Source organism: Bacillus rossius, chromosome 11 (assembly GCF_032445375.1).
Source record: "Bacillus rossius redtenbacheri isolate Brsri chromosome 11, Brsri_v3, whole genome shotgun sequence".
Lineage (NCBI taxonomy): Eukaryota > Metazoa > Arthropoda > Insecta > Phasmatodea > Bacillidae > Bacillus > Bacillus rossius.
Window position 1 is genome coordinate 53,479,871 of NC_086338.1, and position 18,643 is coordinate 53,498,513.

General features: G+C 45.1%; 1 protein-coding gene across 1 annotated transcript in view; it reads left to right on the forward strand.

Moving 5' to 3' along the window:
* Positions 1–18,012, forward strand: part of LOC134536997 (uncharacterized) — a 41,102-nt gene extending 23,090 nt beyond the window's left edge. Inside the window, exons 3-7 of the mRNA XM_063377136.1 lie at positions 3,331–3,410; positions 5,887–6,060; positions 11,197–11,328; positions 14,673–14,781; positions 16,135–18,012. Coding sequence (XP_063233206.1) covers positions 3,336–3,410; positions 5,887–6,060; positions 11,197–11,328; positions 14,673–14,781; positions 16,135–16,313 — 669 coding nt within the window. The 5' untranslated portion in view covers positions 3,331–3,335 and the 3' untranslated portion in view covers positions 16,314–18,012. The remainder of the gene's footprint in view (positions 1–3,330; positions 3,411–5,886; positions 6,061–11,196; positions 11,329–14,672; positions 14,782–16,134) is intronic.
* Positions 18,013–18,643: the final 631 nt, after the last annotated feature.

Sequence of the window (18,643 nt, forward strand, 5' to 3'; positions counted from 1 at the left end):
GTGATTCGATCCTTCTTTGGTTGAGGGTTTATAATTGGTTGAGATTCGTCCAGATGAACAGTAATCCAGAAAAAATCATCTAAGAGGTATATGTATTTGAACACTAGACTATCGCCGATTGAATCTGCGAATTTTTCCGGTCTATACCCGTCGGTTTGATTGCTTGGCGAGAACTATTTTTTTATCCTTGTTAGTTTGCGCTATCTGATTCGCCTACTTCTCTCCTAGCTGGGTGTCTTTGGCTCACGGAGCTAGAGGGGGCGTTGTCAAATAGCTGCGGGCCAATCATGAACGCAGTGTGAGAGTGTAAAAATTTGCATTCTAACTTGCGACTAAATGAATGCGCGAAATTTCAGTCTCTCTACCGTTTGGCCTATATTCGTCCGCATGGTGAGACAGTAAGCTGAAAGGTATGCGTGTTTGAATTTTTAGCCTATCGCAAAATGAACCTGCGAATATTTCGGGGTCTCTTAAATATAACTAGAGACCGGAAAAATTCGCAGATTCATTAGGCGATAGGCTAGAATTCAAATGCATATACCTTTAAGATGATTTTGATATTGGCTTACTGTTCATCTGGACGTATCTCAACCAGTTATAAACCCTCAACCAAAGAAGGATCGAATCACAGACAAAAACAGCTGAGTACTCACAAGTCGGCAGCCAATGAACTTGCGTTACTTGCCCAAGTGTATAGGGGAATGTGAAGTCTGTCCTGAAGGCCATCAAAACCGTGAATTTTTTCCGGTCCCTAGTAATAGGTAGGGATAGGAAAAATTCGCGGATTCAATGACCTGCAGGATGAACTCTATAGTTCTGCGTACATTCGGTCAAATGCCACCCACCCATTGGCTGCCGTCTTGTGAGACGTCCCAACGTAGCAGCCTGTGATTCGATAAAGCTTTGGTTGGGCGTTTCTAATTGGCCCAGAGTCATCCAGGTGAGTTGTGAGCCAATAGCAGAGGCAGCACTGAGGTGTAACTATTTGTATTTTAGCCTGTCGCGAAATGAATCCGCGAATTTTTCCTATCCCTAGTAATAGGATTTCGGAGCTTCTCGAAAGAAGAATACCAGGTATTTTTCCACGCGTGTAGCGCGAGCGGCGTGAAAGGCAGTCGCAGAGAACGAGGTAGACACACATCCGCGAGCAAACAAACACATCTCGGAGCGGGTCTTAGCCGAGCGTATTAACAATCTCGTCACGTGCGGAGAGACTGATACTGAGAGCTGTAAACACGGCACACACAGACGACAGTAATCAGAGTCAATTGCGTGGAGGTAGAAGTTACCGACACCTCCACGTAGTGGCAGCAACAGCTTCGCGGCATATTTTACCGCCAGGATAGACTCCAAGATAATCTACTCGAACTCGGATAGTCAACAGTTCATTAGTAGAGAACGGAAAAATTCGCGGATTCATTCGGAGATAAGTTAGAATTCAAATACATATACCTCTTAGATGATTTTGCTATTGGCTTACTGTTCATCTGGACGAATCTAAACCAATTATAAACCCTCAACCGAAGAAGGATAGAATCATAGACAAACCAGATGAGACGACTTACAAGTCGGCAGCCAATGAACTTGCGTTGTTTGCCCAAGTGTACAGGGGAATATAAAGTCTATCCTGAAGGCCATCGAAACCGCGAATTTTTTCGGTCCCTAGTTATGACTATAGAGGCAGTGATTTTTCACGAAACCATCTGTTCTCTTACTAGATTGCAATGCGTTATTTCTGCTTCAGTAATTTCTTCTTGATGACTGGTAGGCATTTGCAAGAGAAGCCTTTTGCCTTAATTGGTCAGACCATATAGAACGCGTTCGCTGCCGCACAGAATTGCTGTGATTCGTGTACCGAAAGTGGGTATGGCATTGAAAAAAACTCAGCCAATGACGAAACACAGGCGGGGATACAGTATTTCGATACACAGGTTTTCTGGAAATCTTTTCGCGACTTGTCACTGGCCCTAGTTATGGCCAGTTGCACAGCGAGTGTTCATGCGTGATTACCATTCATTATGATGATCCATTTCCTGTTGCACCGTTGTTTTTCGATCGCTGAACGAAGATCATTGGGAATTTTGAGATTAACCAGTCGATATTGAGATTCGTGACAATGATATAGTTTCGACGTAGCGCGAGCAGACATGTCCGTATTTTGTTCCCGTGTAAGAATCCGAACCCAGTATTACCGTGAACACTATTTTTTTTTAGTGATACAGTTGTTTTCATGTGAATGTACAAATTTACAAATATCTATAATTTTACATTAATATTTCGATTTCATTTACAAAATAAATACAGCAGTAGGGTTATGAACCGGGAAATCCCGGTTACAAGTACCGGGAATTCTCGGTTCCGTTGAAGACTGGTACCGAAAATCCCGGTTCCGAATACCGTGCAGTGTGGCGATAGCTAGGCACCGGAAAAATTCGCGGTTTCGATGGCCTTCAGGATAGACTGCACATTCCCCTGTACACTCGGGCAAACAACGCAAGTTCATTGGCTGCTGACTTGTAAGTCGTCTCGGCTGATTTGTCTGTGATTCGATCCTTCTTTGGTTGAGGGTTTATAACTGGTTTAGATTCGTCCAGATGAACAGTAAGCCAATAGCAAAATCATCTAAGAGGTATGTGTATTTGAATTTTAGATAGTCTATCGCTAGAGACTGGAAAAAATTCGCACTTTGGATGACCTCCAGGATAGACTCCACCATCCCCTACACACTCGGGCAAATGCCACCTGCTCATTGGCTACTGACTCGTGTCACCTGTCAACTGGGACGCTTGCGATTCGATACTTTTTTTTTTGGTTGAAGGATTTTCGTTGGCTCAAAGTCCTTCAGATAAACTGTGAGCCGATCAGAGAAGCAATTTAAAGGTACAGTTGTTTGGATTCTATTATATCGTGAAATTAATCTGCGAATTTTTCCGGTCTCTAGCGTTAGGGACGGACGCTGTATAGCTAGTCATGTTTAAATATAGTCACGGACAATTAGTTAAAAAGCCCTTTTATTACACTCTCGGCTCAGGCGGAACGTGATAATTTTTTTTCGTGCGTGCAGCCGGCTTTTTGCCTGTCACACCGAAAAGTACCGGTAATTCTCGGTTCCGATGAGGACTAGTACCGTAATTCCCGGTTCCGAACACCCTGCAGTGTGGCGATGGCGCGGTATCTGGGTGCCGTCCGCTGTAGTGATCCCGGAGTGACGCGGACCCCCGCAGCTGCGAGATCGCGACTGCCGCCGTGCGAGGGACACGTGGCACGCACGTGGGTGGAACCGCCCGTCGGCTGACGCGCGCGCCACACTTGTGTCTGTGCTGTTCCCAGGGCTGATGGCGGCGACCCGGCTGCTGCTGCTGCTGTGGGGCGGAGCCCTGTGCTGCGTCACGGCGCAGACGCCCGAGCAGGTAACCCTGCGCCCTGCGACACCCCCGCACACCTTCAGACTGGAGTTGAGAGGCCACTCCAGTGTTTCAGGGGCACTACGCAACCCGCGTTAACCTCATAACATTCAATGCTATTTTCATTTTGCTTATGACTTATTAACTAATATAGATTTAGAAATGATGCTTGCTTGATATGTAAGACAACGATGCTCTTATCAAAGCCCCTTTCTTCAAAAACGTGCATAAATTATGGTTCAAACCTAGACAATACACTTATGCATATTAGTAAAGATTAGTATAAAACCATAATTTATGCACGTTTTTGAAGAAAGGGGCTTTGATAAGAGCATCGTTGTCTTACATATCAAGTAAGCATCATTTCGAAATCTATATTAGTTAATAAGTTGTAAGCAAAATGAAAATAGCATTGAATCTTATGAGGTTAACGCGAGTTGCGTAGTGCCCCTGAAACACTGGAGTGGCCTCTTAAGGGCTCCGCCTACCGGGTCACACACACGGTGCGCGGAGCTTCAGGAAAAACAACGCGATTTCAAAACTACTCAATATATCCGAGTGGAGCCTGTTTACGAAAAGCATTTAAGAGTTCGCTGAAGGCCCGAAAAGTACTTTTGATTTCGGATTAAGTTTTTAAACTGTATTTTTGGAAGAGTTAAAATTACTAAAACGCATGTTTTCAGAGTAATTTTTAGGTGTGAAACAACTGGTACAGATTCTTGAAAGCACTTAAGGGACTTCCATTACACCTTTATCTTGATTTCTCGGCCATATAATGTTACGGTCACCGCTCATATGCACGACGAGAAGACTGCGCGCCAGTCCAGAGGAGACACCGCGCTAGAAGCACCAGCGAGCGTCGCGCTTATCATCCCGCCTCGCCGACACACATACACCTCTGACGAGGCGGGCTCCTTAAGAACCCCCCTTACTCAAGGAGGTCTGCATGCACTTGCAAAAACCGTCACTGTTAAACGGGTCTGATATCAAAACTATCTCTTATGGAAATCTTTCTGTATATTTATTTTTTAATTTTTTTCTGCTCATCCCACGCATGTAGGTCAAAATATGCGCAGTGTACAACATACGAGGCTCACGAAAAAAAAATAGTTCCCGTGAAAGTTTTGACTTTACTACATAGCTACATCACATTTTCTCACAATCGCCACTCATTTCCAAGGACTTTTTACTCAACGCTCTACCAGTTTATTTAACCCCTTTGCTTTGACGTTCGTCGCCTGGAAATCAAACAGTTGACAATCGTAGTTTTTTATGTACATTTTGTTTGTAACTGTTGACTTACGTTTCATTAAATCAACCCAAATTGAAGCCCGTTTCGTCCCAAAAAAAAAATGTAGCAATCATTTTTAGACTCGAGTACGGAGATTGCTTTAAATGTTTTCCTGAGATGTTTACTGAGCGCCTGTATTCAGGCTACACGCATCGCGTATTCAAAGTCCGTTATGCCTATGGCCGAGGCGTCCGTTCCATTGCTACTGTCTTGACGTTGTTAGACCACTGTGTACGCCTGCGCTGTAATACATTTTTTTGACAAATTCCTTTGAATTTTTCTGTGTTGTTTATGTTTTTTTTTAATTTTTTGACATCGGCAGATTATAGCTTCTTTTCTGTGTGTTTGCAAGTTCATAATTTTTTTTGTATATTCATCGTTTATGACATACAATATAACTAGCAATGTCTTATGTCCAAAACTACAAACTATTAAAAAATGTTCACCTTAAATTTACGAAGAACGATGGTTACAAATTATCCAGGAATCTTCGTAAATTTATCATTATCCTCGTAGATTTACGGGTGCAAATTTAACTTATTTGTGAGCACGAATCTACAAGAATTACATTGGCATGTAGTCGACGGACATTAAAAAAACCTGTTACTCGTTTCTCGATAATGTTCGCAGGCTTTCACGGCCAATTAATTGTCTGAAGCAGCTTGGCTTCCGGGTTGTAGCCTTTGTCCTCGGGCGAATAATAATTCAACCGACGTTTGTGGTCGACATTGCAGTCGCCATCATCAGGGAGCAGTAACTGCTCCCTGATGATGGCGACTGCAACATGTCAACCGGAAACGTCGGTGAATTATTCGCCAAGGACGCGGCTGGTTACAACCCAGAAGGCTGCTTCATGCTCGTTTCTTGCCACGGGTGCCGGAAACGTAACTCAGAAGTGAAGTTCCTACGAAGGTCCAGTCATCTGATATCACGGGCGTCAACGCGGTGTTCTGTTGGGACAAAAAGTTCAAATTGACAATTGTCTTCGGACCAGGTAGGTTCGGACCTTCGCTCACTTGACGCGTGACGTCAGAGGGTCACGTGGACCAATCAGCGACGAGTGTCCTTAAAGACACAGTTTAGGACATTGCTATTGTAGACGGGCCATGAAAGGCGCGGGAGTCGACGCGGTGTTCTGTGTGCGCATGCGCAGGTGATGGTCGACGCGGTGTTCTGTGCGCGCATGCGCAGGTGATGGTGGTCCCGGTGGGAGCGACCGTGGTGATGCCGTGTCCCAGCAACGACGACGACCACATCTTCCAGTTCTGGCAGCTGGCGGCGGGAGACCGCGTGGTGGGGCCCACCAACCTGCCCAGCCGCGACAAGTACAAGTTCGACGCTCCCTCGGGCACGCTGTACATCAGGGTCAGTGCCGTGCCTGGCTGTCCCTGGCTGTCCCTGGTCGTCCCTGGCTGTCCCTGGTCGTCCCTGGCTGTCCCTGGCCATCCCTGGTCGTCCCTGGCGGTCCCTGGCCGTCCCTGGCCGTCCCTGGCCGTCCCTGGCTGTCCCTGGTCGTCCCTGGCCGTCCCTGGCCGTCCCTGGTCGTCCCTGGCTGTCCCTGGTCGTCTCTGGCTGTCCCTAGTCGTCCCTGGCTGTCCCTGGTCATCCCTGGCTGTCCCTCGCTGTCCCTGGTCGTCCCTGGCTGTCCCTGGTCGTCCCTGGCCGTCCCTGGCTGTCCCTGCTCGTCCCTGGCCGTCCCTGGTCGTCCCTGGCTGTCCCTGCTCGTCCCTGGCCGTCCCTGGCTGTCCCTGGCTGTCCCTGGTCGTCCCTGGCTGTCCCTGGCCGTCCCTGGCTGTCCCTGGCCGTCCCTGGCCGTCCCTGGCCGTCCCTGGCTGTCCCTGCTCGTCCCTGGCCATCCCTGGCTGTCCCTGGCTGTCCCTGGTCGTCCCTGGCCGTCCCTGGATGTCCCTGGCCATCCCTGCTCATCCCTGGCTGTCCCTGGCTGTCCCTGGCAGTCCCTGGTCGTCCCTGGCTGTCCCTGGCTGTCCCTGCTCGTCCCTGGCCGTCCCTGGCTGTCCCTAGTCGTCCCTGGCTGTCCCTGGTCGTCCCTGGCTGTCCCTAGTCGTCCCTGGCTGTCCCTGGTCGTCCCTGGCTGTCCCTCGCTGTCCCTGGTCGTCCCTGGCTGTCCCTGGCCGTCCCTGGCCGTCCCTGGTCGTCCCTGGCTGTCCCTAGTCGTCCCTGGCTGTCCCTGGTCGTCCCTGGCTGTCCCTCGCTGTCCCTGGTCGTCCCTGGCTGTCCCTGCTCGTCCCTGGCCGTCCCTGGCTGTCCCTGGTCGTCCCTGGCTGTCCCTAGCTGTCCCTGGCTGTCCCTGCTCGTCCCGACACTGCCTCCTCCATGCCGTGTCCCAGCAACGACGACGACCACATCTTCCAGTTCTGGCAGCTGGCGGCGGGAGACCGCGTGGTGGGGCCCACCAACCTGCCCAGCCGCGACAAGTACAAGTTCGACGCTCCCTCGGGCACGCTGTACATCAGGGTCAGTGCCGTGCCTGGCTGTCCCTGGCTGTCCCTGGTCGTCCCTGGCTGTCCCTGGTCGTCCCTGGCTGTCCCTTGCCGTCCCTGGCCGTCCCTGGCCGTCCCTGGCCGTCCCTGGCCGTCCCTGGTCGTCCCTGGCTGTCCCTGGTCGTCCCTGGCTGTCCCTGGTCGTCCCTGGCGGTCCCTGGCCGTCCCTGGCCGTCCCTGGTCGTCCCTGGCTGTCCCTGGTCGTCCCTGGCTGTCCCTGGTCGTCCCTGGCTGTCCCTGGCTGTCCCTGGCTGTCCCTGGCCGTCCCTGGTCGTCCCTGGCGGTCCCTGGCCGTCCCTGGCCGTCCCTGGCCGTCCCTGGCCGTCCCTGGCTGTCCCTGGTCGTCCCTGGCCGTCCCTGGCCGTCCCTGGTCGTCCCTGGCTGTCCCTGGTCGTCTCTGGCTGTCCCTAGTCGTCCCTGGCTGTCCCTGGTCATCCGTGGCTGTCCCTCGCTGTCCCTGGTCGTCCCTGGCTGTCCCTGGCCGTCCCTGGCCGTCCCTGGCTGTCCCTGCTCGTCCCTGGCCATCCCTGGCTGTCCCTGGCTGTCCCTGGTCGTCCCTGGCCGTCCCTGGCTGTCCCTGGCCATCCCTGCTCATCCCTGGCTGTCCCTGGCTGTCCCTGGCCGTCCCTGGCCGTCCCTGGCCGTCCCTGGCTGTCCCTGCTCGTCCCTGGCCATCCCTGGCTGTCCCTGGCTGTCCCTGGTCGTCCCTGGCCGTCCCTGGCTGTCCCTGGCCATCCCTGCTCGTCCCTGGCTGTCCCTGGCTGTCCCTGGCAGTCCCTGGTCGTCCCTGGCTGTCCCTGCTCGTCCCTGGCCGTCCCTGGCTGTCCCTAGTCGTCCCTGGCTGTCCCTGGTCGTCCCTGGCTGTCCCTAGTCGTCCCTGGCTGTCCCTGGTCGTCCCTGGCTGTCCCTCGCTGTCCCTGGTCGTCCCTGGCTGTCCCTGGCCGTCCCTGGTCGTCCCTGGCTGTCCCTAGCTGTCCCTGGCTGTCCCTGGTCGTCCCTGGCTGTCCCTAGTCGTCCCTGGCTGTCCCTGGTCGTCCCTGGCTGTCCCTCGCTGTCCCTGGTCGTCCCTGGCTGTCCCTGCTCGTCCCTGGCCGTCCCTGGCTGTCCCTGGTCGTCCCTGGCTGTCCCTAGCTGTCCCTGGCTGTCCCTGCTCGTCCCGACACTGCCTCCTCCATCGGCTCGCAGTCTGTCTGAACGACTCCAGGGGGTTTTGTCTGTAACGTCGGTTTACGGACGATAATTTTACGTGATAACGTCATAAAAAAGACACCTGGAAAATTCGCGGGTTCATTACGTGATATTCTAAAATTAAAATAATTATACCTTAGTGCTGCTTCTGCCATTGGTCCACTGTTAATCTGGAGGACTGAGGGCCAATTATAGAGACCCTCACTCATAGAAGTGTCGAATCACAGGCCACCCAGTCGTGACGACTCACAAGTCAGCAGCCAATGAACAGTTGGCATTTGCCCGAGTGTGTAAAGGATATTGGAGTCCATCCTAAAGGTCATTGAATCAGCGAATTTTTCCGGTCTCTAGTCATAAGAAAACATTGATGAAAAATTACATACTTTTTTTTAATTTTCAAATATATTATTTACAGTTATTTTTTTGCAAATTATAATTTAAATAATTTGTTTAAATGTAATCACGATCAAATTATTTTAAAAAGCCCGCCTTAACCTGTTTGATATTATAGAAGATTTTCTCGCACGGGAGGTTTTGGCCGGTTCTTGCACGCTCGGCTCGGGCGGAACGTGACAATTTTTTCGTGCGTGCAGCGATTTATAAAACGTTATCACGTCAAAAAACTTCAGCCGAAGAAGTAGGCCTATCGTATCGCAAGCATCACAGTTGATGTGTCTCACGACTCAGTAGCCAGCAGGTGGCATTTTCGTCCGAGTAAGAGTGCGGGTCCATCCAAGAGGTCGTTGAACCCGCGTGTTTCCGCTGTTCCGACGAACCCTCTGACAGAGTCTGGAGTCCTGTGCGCACGTGAGCAGGTATCTCCTGGTTCATCGGCAGCTCACTTGAGAGATTCATAACCTGGGTTGCCTGTGATCCGACACTTATTTTTGACGTGACAACGTCTAATAAATCGATGAACGCCGGCTGCACGCACGAATAAGTGTCCCGTTACGCACATTGTCCCGTTGCGCTCATTGTACGCTTGCGCCGCATCGATCTCTCTTCCACTCGATTGGAACAACCATCGATTTGACTTTTTCGAGGCACATTAAACTTGAAAAACTCCCATTGTTTTCCTACTTTTCCTATCATCGTCCTATCCTTAACAGAATAACACATATTGGAAGAAGTTAAATAGCAAACATGTATAAAAGTTATAGATAAAATAATCTCTTCGTTAAAGTAATAAACATTTTTGAATTAATGAGGGCAAATAAAAGTAAATTTATCAATAAAATTGTAGATTTCATTTCACTCCTTCTTTGTATCCATACAAAATAGTGATAATTCAATAAAAAGATTAAATTTTATTCATAAAAGTACGCAATCATTTCATCAATGTTTTGTTATGACGTTGTCACGTTAAACTATCGTCCGTAAACCGACTTTACAGACAACCATTTTTTTTTTTTTTTTTTAATTTATGAGCTTTGCTCATTGGCTCAGAGTCCTTCACTCAAATTGTGAGCCAAATTATACTAGCAAGTCAAAGAAAAAAACTATTTGAATTCTAGCCTACCGCGAAATGAATCTGAAATTTACATGAATATTTATGTTCCATTTACAAAAAAAAATCCCTTTCGGCACAGTCTAGAAGCTTAGGTATATTTCGAAGTACCTATTTCTTCTGGAAATATTTTGTAAAGTTCTAAAAAAATCTGGAACTTTTTTAAAAAAAAAAAACTTAATCTACATAACATATATGTTCTCCAATATTACAAAATGATCGATTAAACATTTTCTCATTTTCCCCGTAGCAAATAATTATGAATTTTTTTAACTCAATGTATCCAGCATTGAATAGCTTAGAATGAATTGCATATTATGCCAAGGTAATTATTCAATTTTTCACGCAAGTAATTAATATAAATAAAATAGTAAAACTACCTACTATAGTGTTATTTTAATTACGGTTGGTAAAGTAAATATTCGATAAAATTAAAATGTTTGTAATAAATACACAGTATTCAATATAAATATAAACTCGTGTACAAAATTAATTTAGTAAATTATCGAGATAAATTTTAATTAATAATTAAAATCAATAAATATGCTGAATTTTTATGTTTTTAAGTTATACCTATTTATTATTAAATAATAATGTAATAATTTATAATGAAAATAAACTATACAAAATAAAAATACAATTTATATAACTAATATTCATAATTAATAAATGTTTTAATGATATTAACCAGTATTCAATATCAATCATTAAGGTATAATATCTAAAAGCGCATATATATTTTTTTTCGCATGTGTCCTTTTTTTTCCATCCTGTCAATTTTCGGTGCATGCTGCGCGCGCATCGTAACAATTCGCTCTCATCATTGCCCGGAGAAAGTATACCTAACTTAAATAAATGACAGTGGCCGATGCGACGGTAGCGCAGACGGAAGAGCTGAATTGTTGCCCCTTGGAAGGGCAGCTCTTCAGGATTTTTCTGACAATGGTTTGTTTGTACAGCGACTGGGAGGGCAGCCCATCCAATTTCTGAAAACATGTTTCTTTAAGTGTTTAAATCATCCTGAAAACTTGCCCCTTGTAAAGGGAGCCCATCAGGATTTTTCTGACAGTAGTGTTTTTGAAAGGTTGTCTGAATTGTTGCCCCTTGGAAGGGCAGCCCTTCAGGATTTTTTCTGACAGTGGTTAGGTTAGGTTAGGTTAGGTCACTTTACAAACTAACCACAGTCAGAAAAATCCTGAAGGTCTGCCCTTCCAAGGGGCATCATTTCAGTCGCCCCGCGCATACAGACAGCCAGCAGGGGTCTCGGAGAGTTGACGCGCCGGTTCACCGCGGTGTGTCCCACAGGCAGTGTCCACGGCGGAGGCCGGCTTCTACCGCTGCGTGGCCAAGAACGTGGACAACAAGCGGCTGGTGGTGAAGGCGGTGGAGCTGGTGGTGCGCAGCAGCCCCGAGGACTTGGAGGACTCCATCTTCGAGGTGCGGCCCGCGGTGTTCCCCCACCCCCCAATGGCGCCGGAGCGACGGTTCCGCGTTACTGAACCCTCACCCCCCCCAACTCTCTTTCAATCCAAGAGGGGGGGACGCCATTTTCAGTTCTGACCATGAGGCGCCAGTAGTCACCTCAGCTATACACCGAAAGAAAATTTTTGTATATTTTTACAAGGAAAATCCTTGGAAAACCCTGTTGTCAAGGATATTACTTGTACCTAAAACTACATACCAAGGCAGACCTTTGTACCATGTGCGATTTTGCAAGGCTCTGCCTTGTAGTTTTGCTAGAAATATCCTTGGCAACAGGGTTTCCAAGAATTTCCCTTGTAAAAATACAAAAAAAAATTGTTTTAGAGTGTACGCAACTGGTTCTCTCTCTCTCTCTTTCTCTCTATCTCTCTTTCTCTCTCTCTCTCTCTCTCTCTCTCTCTATCCCCATCCCCCCTTTCCAAATCCGGTTCCGTCCTTTAAGGGGGTGCCTTCCATTTCAGGTCAAGATTTTATATTTATAGTAATTAGCTAGGAACTGGAAAAATTTGCAGTTTCGATGGCCTTCAGGATAGACTGCACATTCCCCTGTACACTTGGGCAAACAACGCAAGTTTATTGGCTGCCGACTTGTGAGTCGTCTCAGCTGGTTTTGTCTGTGATTCGATCCTTCTTTGGTTGAGAGGGTTTATAACAGGTTGAGATTCGTCCAGATGAACAGTAAGCCAATAGCAAAATCATCTAAAAAGGTATGTATGTTGGAATTCTAGCCTATCGCTGAATGAATCTGCGAATTTTTTGCGATCTCTATTAATTACAGATAAACTTTCAGACTTTTTTCAATTGTTTAACTTTCGCGAAATGAAAAATATATAGATATATACAGCGCATACTTTTTTGTATAATTAGCTGCCAAAGTTACATTTCTTTATGTTTTTGGGTTGTACAAATAAGGAGAATTTAATTTATTTGCAGAACTGAAACTTTTTTAGTTTTGACTGCAATTCCACTGGCTACTTCATGATATGGTTTGCATTTCGTTGTGGTACACAGCAGTTTTCCAGCTGTCGGCGTTGTAGTCAATTTGGCATTCGGCGTTATTGTACGTTCGGCGTTGTGGTGCGTCCCCCTCGTTCTCCCTCCACGGGCGTGTGTGTGTGTGTGTCTGTGGCAACCAAACATTCGCGCTGGTTAGCGCCTGTTAGCGCGCTCCGGCTCCCGACTCGACGACAAAGCGTCGTGCATCGCGGGCCGCCATACATCACTGCGTCACTACGTCAGGCAGGTTCCAGTAGAAAACATTCCACTCATAAACAGCCCTCTTTTTTTTTAAGCGGGTGGTTAAGGCCCTGTCACCCCTGTCAAAATTTCGCGTCCAACACCTTTCCAATACGTAGAGACCGGAAAAATTCGCGGATTCATTCGGCGATGAGCTAGAATTCAAATACATATACCTCTTAGAGGTTTTTTTCTATTGTCTTACTGTTCATCTGGACGAATCTCAACCAGTTATAAACCCTCTCAACCAAAGAAGGATCGACTCACAGACGAACCACCTGAGACGACTCACAAGTCGGCAGCCAATGAACTTAGCGTTATTTGCCCGAGTGTACAAGGGTATGTGCAGTCTATCCTGAAGGCCAGCGAAACCACGATTTTTTCCAGTCTCTACCATACGTTGTGTCAAATGTCGGAAGGATGTGACGTCACAGAAAACGTCACCTGGGGAGCCATGTTTGATTATTTTTTTTGACGTGATAACGTCTTATAAATCGATGAACGCTTGCTGCACGCACGAAAAAATTGTCACGTTCCGCCTGAGCCGAGCGTGCAAGAACCGGCCAAACCACCGTGCCATAAAATCTTCTATAATATCAAACAGGTTAAGGCGGGCTTTTTTTTAACTAATTACTAATTGTTCGTGATTACATTTAAACAAATTATTTAAACTAAATTTGCAAAAAAAAACTGTAAATAATATTTGAAAATTAAAAAGTATGCAATTTTTCATCAATGTTTTCTTATGACGTTATCACGTAAAATTATCGTCCGTAAACCGACTTTACAGACAACCCCCCCCCCCCTTTTTTTACAGGTTGGATTACGAGTGTCCATCAAATATCTTGCGTATAGGACGGGTTCTAAAACACGTTGGACGTTTGATGCGATCAGCCAATCAGGATCGTGCCCAGCGAAAACGGAAATGACGTCCGTTTCCGTCACAACACGCGGGCGATTTAAAGAGGTTACAAAGATTAAATAACTAAGTATGCATGGGAAGTAATGTTGTACGTAAAAAACATCTTATGTTTATGTAACTCTTAAAAATCACTGGACATTTTAATTTAATTGCGAAACAAGTGTTAATTTGATTTCAATTGGCAGAGATTTTCATAGTTAATAAATGCACAAAAATCATATAGCAACTTCAAAAATGCGCCATCAAGGACTGTGATGCATCATTTAATTTCCACGTGAGATTAAAACTGAAAACTTTGAGATAGCTCAGACCAATAATAAACTTTGATAGTTTGACATTATTTGAAACATACAAATTTGAGGTTATCTAGCACAATTTATTTGGCGGAGAAAATTGGAAGCCATTCCCCGTCCAATATTGTCAGATATATTTGAAGACAAATATTTTACAAGGCCTTCAGGAGCACACACGTATATCTATTTTTTTCATCACCACGAAATATACCAAAAGAAATGAAACACCAAGACGTGTCTTCGCATAAGACTGTAGCAACAACATTACTACGAATAATAACATCTCTTATTAGTTTGTATCAGTTCCCTGTAAATGTGGTGAATCGGAATCGGCGTGCAAGACTGAGGCCCCTTGGAAGCCACTCAAACCACGTGGCCACGAGGAGCGGGGCCCTGGGATATAAGTACTATAAATAGTATATGCAGTAGAAATAGTATATTATATAATAAATATAGTAGATATACACAGTAGAAAATAGTATAAATATAGCACATATAATATAAATATAGTAGAATATAGTGTACAATCTATTAATATACTATAGTATATTTATAGTAGAAATATATTAACATATAGTAGAATACATAGTATAAAAATAGTATAATATAGTAGAACTATAGTATCTATATATTTACATAGTAGTAATTTAAGTAACATTTAGAAAACAGAATAAACCTTAGTTTTGAAGATGAATTTTCAATGTGTCAGAAATGCGTTGAAAAAGGCCTTCGAGGCACTATCATTATTTTTTTCAAAATTGTCCGACTCCCCATCGGAACTGTCGAGGTGTAAGTATTCCCGCGCCAGCGGAGCGACTCGGTGCAGCGAGGCGGTGTCCTGTGCGCAGACATCCCTGTTCCGGGGCCTGGTGTCCGTCGGCGCAGTGCTGCTGCTGCTGCTGCTCGGCGTCCTGCTGTTCCTCCTGTGTCGGAGGAGGGGCGCCTCCGAGCTGGCAGGTCAGTGGCCGACACCTCACCTCTCGTCACCGCGTTCAGCCGTCCCTGCTGAGCACTGCAGCACACAGGAGCGAAGCCAGGGGGGGGGGGGGGGCGGTTTAGGCGTTCAACCCCCCCCCCTCCTTTAGCACCAAATCTTTAATTGATTTCTATATTCATCACTCGAACAAATTTTCATATTAAAATTAATAAAAAAAATTACCATTACAATTTTATAAATTTAAGAACCGAAAACTGCTAAAAATAGCACTATTTTACACCTTAAAATCCCAAATTTTCCCGGGGGAGGACACCCCGGACCCCCCCCCCCCCGGCTATAATACGGGAGGGGGGGGGGCATGCTTCTCAACACCCCCCTACCATACACAAATCCTGACTACACTACTGGCTGTGGGGAAGATAAATACTACATAATTGAAAATGTTTATGGTAAGTTTTCTATATTGCTTAAAAAGCAGTCAATTATTTTCGATATCAGATAAAATAATATATATTATAACAATTTATTAATAAATATTTTTGTAGTCACACCTCTTGTCACTAAGTTAAATTATAAAGGCCGCTTGCAGAATCAGGCGAGTGAAAGTGTGAGCAAAAAAAATTACAGGTTAATAAAATGGAAGAATTCTCCACTTCTACCCACATCACGACTGCCAGGCCGAGTGTCCCACAGAGTCACGCATTGTCAGGCGGTGGCATGCTGTGCTGTAGTTGAAGTCAATTTTTTTTTTACCTCCCCATCGCCATATTATTACGCCCAAAACATTGCGAAAATGGTTTCTAACCACAATTCATGACGATTAGTCAACTCCGTCATTTAACACAGTCACTTCCGTAAAGCACAAAATACAGTTGTTTGAAACTGTTTCCGCACTGCCATTGAGCCAGTGTTTTGGGCGTCTAGCCAACATGGCGCATATATTACAACATCGTACAAAATGTTTTGCAAATAGTCCGAGATACTCTGCTATATGTTTTTATAATAAACTTCAAACCACATTTTAAATCAGAAAACCAACTTTGTGTATTTAAAAAAAAAAACTGAAAAATTTGCTGTTGGAATTCAGTTTTTATTCTATTAATGATTTTATGGAAGCAAAACTATGCTAAAAATGTATTATTATTATTATATGATGTACATTATTTGTTTTTTACTATTATTTTTGTTTATGTGTATATGATTGCACTTAAATGTGTATTCATAATGTTTAATATTCTTGACGAGTCCTATACTACATGTACAAAATAATTGTATATTTTTGTAGTCGACTTGGACAGTAAAACTACTATACTATACTAAACTACCACGGGCACGGCTTCACCCCGGAGTGTCCACCGTGTTCCCTCCCGCAGGGGCGGTCGACGAGGAGTCCCGCGGGGAGGCGACGGCGCGGAGGGGCACCTACAACCCCACCACGGTGCCCGTGACGTCGCCCCAGAAGCCGGGGGCCAGCCAGGGCGTCGACAACCCGGCCTTGGAGACGGACTTCCCCCGGGTGTTCCGGGCCCTGCAGCGCGACGACAAGGCATGAGGCGGCCTCCTCTCGCCGTCCGAACATCGTCGCAGGGTGGACAGTGGCGGATCCAGGATTTTGGTTTGGGAGGGGCCATGACCCAGCTGAGGCTAGGCTTTATCAAGGCAAACACTAAAACAATAGTGGACCCAGATGCTTTTGGAGGGGGCTTGCGCCCCTTAGCTCCCCCTCTGTATCCGCTACTGAGGGGGGAAAAGACTCTCTCTGCACCTCGGGGCCGAAACGTGCCTTTGTCCAGATTCAGTGACAGCCCTGTACGCCACTTTCGCTGTCCAAATTATCTGTATAGTATTATCTTTGGGTTTGTCAGTTTCTCGCTGCATTGTTCAAGGTTGTTTTATGTCTGTATTTACTGATCTTTTTTTGCGACTGTCTCATCATTGTGAGCCCACTGTGTTCGTCTATGCTGTGATATTTTTCTGAGTAATTCCTTCCATTGAATTCTCTGTGCTGTCTAAACGTAAGCTGAATTTAGCTTGTTTTCTGTTTGATTATCTTTTTTGCTAATAATTCTTGAGGTTTCTTTACAAACATCAGTGTTTACCAGCAATGACACATGCCCACCAAAATGTTTTCAATCAATGTGGATGATTCAACAAAGACGGAGGGAATAAAAACTCTACATTCACACAAATGAGGGCAACACAGGCAAAAACAGCAAAGCTTCCTACAATGAAACCGTTGCTGCAACACACAAATGGCCTGCTATAACAAGCACATGTCCACTCCTCATTTCCTTACTTATTCCCATTGCAAAATTTGTGTTTAACAAAACAATAATTGCCAGCATTGTTTTCAGAATTGTAGACACTTATTTTGGCACGTGCAAATAACCACGACTGAGTTTTTTTGTAGGGAAATTCTGATACAGGGCCACAAATGAAAAGGGACACACATCCTCAACTAGCCTTAGCGCTCATGGGCCTGTGGACTAGCAGCACACAAGCCACTCCAGTTGTGCAACCTTTGAACTGAACAAAATATATCACTAGAACTACCATCACTTGAAGAAGAGTGTTACCAACAAGATACAGAGCTATGGTATTTTAAATGTTTGTGACATAAACTTCAGAGTGAAATTTAAATTAATTGAGTGTGTGGTTTTCTTAGGTGCATATACTATTTATGAATGATGATTGAATGGTATACCTAGATGTTCCTAAAACCAAAGTGAATAACTTATGGAAAGAGTTAATACAGAATGTTATTTTCTTGACTACTGTTGTAAATCTGTTATTAACAGTTGTTTGAAAGTGCCATAATTGTAGAATATGTACGTATTGTTAGTTCGAAGGGAATACCTTATTGATTGATTATTCGCTATGCTTGCCTTGATTTACAGTTTGAGCTAAGTTCATTAGCTCCTCACCAAAACTCTCATGAACAGAGGCGTAACTAGACTAGTTCCCAACCAGGGCAAGAACTCATCTTGGCAAACACCCCCACCCCTCTCCCTTTTTTTTAAACCAACCAAAACCAAAACATTTCCCGACAATGCACCGCATATTGTAACAACATATTAATTCCACTGTACTATTCCAAATATATTTTTGATTTTCCAAATATATTTATATTTAATTTAGATGGTAAATAAATAGTTTTGCAGTCATTGCAAGTTAAATAGTGTGCGAAAAATACCATATGTATACATTTGTGCTATCTTTCAATACAAATACATAATTCAGTTCATCAGCCCAACATTTTTTTGTGTTCTAACACTATGACATTCAAGTAGATATCTATAGTAAAATGACTCTTGCCAGTTTAGCACCCCCCAAGGCACAAGTCCCGTCTAGTTATGTCCCTAATCACAAATCAAGAGAAATTAGCAAGTAAATAGAGATTAATAAGTTTACAGTGTCATGTTTTTTAAACATGTTTTTCATGTTAGTACTAACAATGGGGTCAGATCCCAACTTTCTCGAATCCAAATCTCGAATTCGGATCTCAAAGAATGTCTCGATTTTGGGGATATATGCCCCTCCCACCCCCCCAAACCCAAAATCATACAAATTTCTATCATTCCCACCAACAAATGGAAAGAATTTGAAAGTAAACAGTGGCCAAAATGGTTCTTTCCCCCCTTTTCCCCCTCTTCCCTTCCCCTCAAAATGAAATTCTGAAATTCTGCGTACACTCCTGATCACCATTAACAACATGTATAATAGAAGAAAAAATATTGTCTATTTTGTGGTTTTACTGAATGCCCAACATAACATAAGTATGCAATTTCTTTCAGGAATTTAAGTAGTAACACCTATTTTTGAAGTTATATATCTCTAGGTGCATTCAGGGTGAAATTTTAGTTTGTAATTTAGTAATTCTAT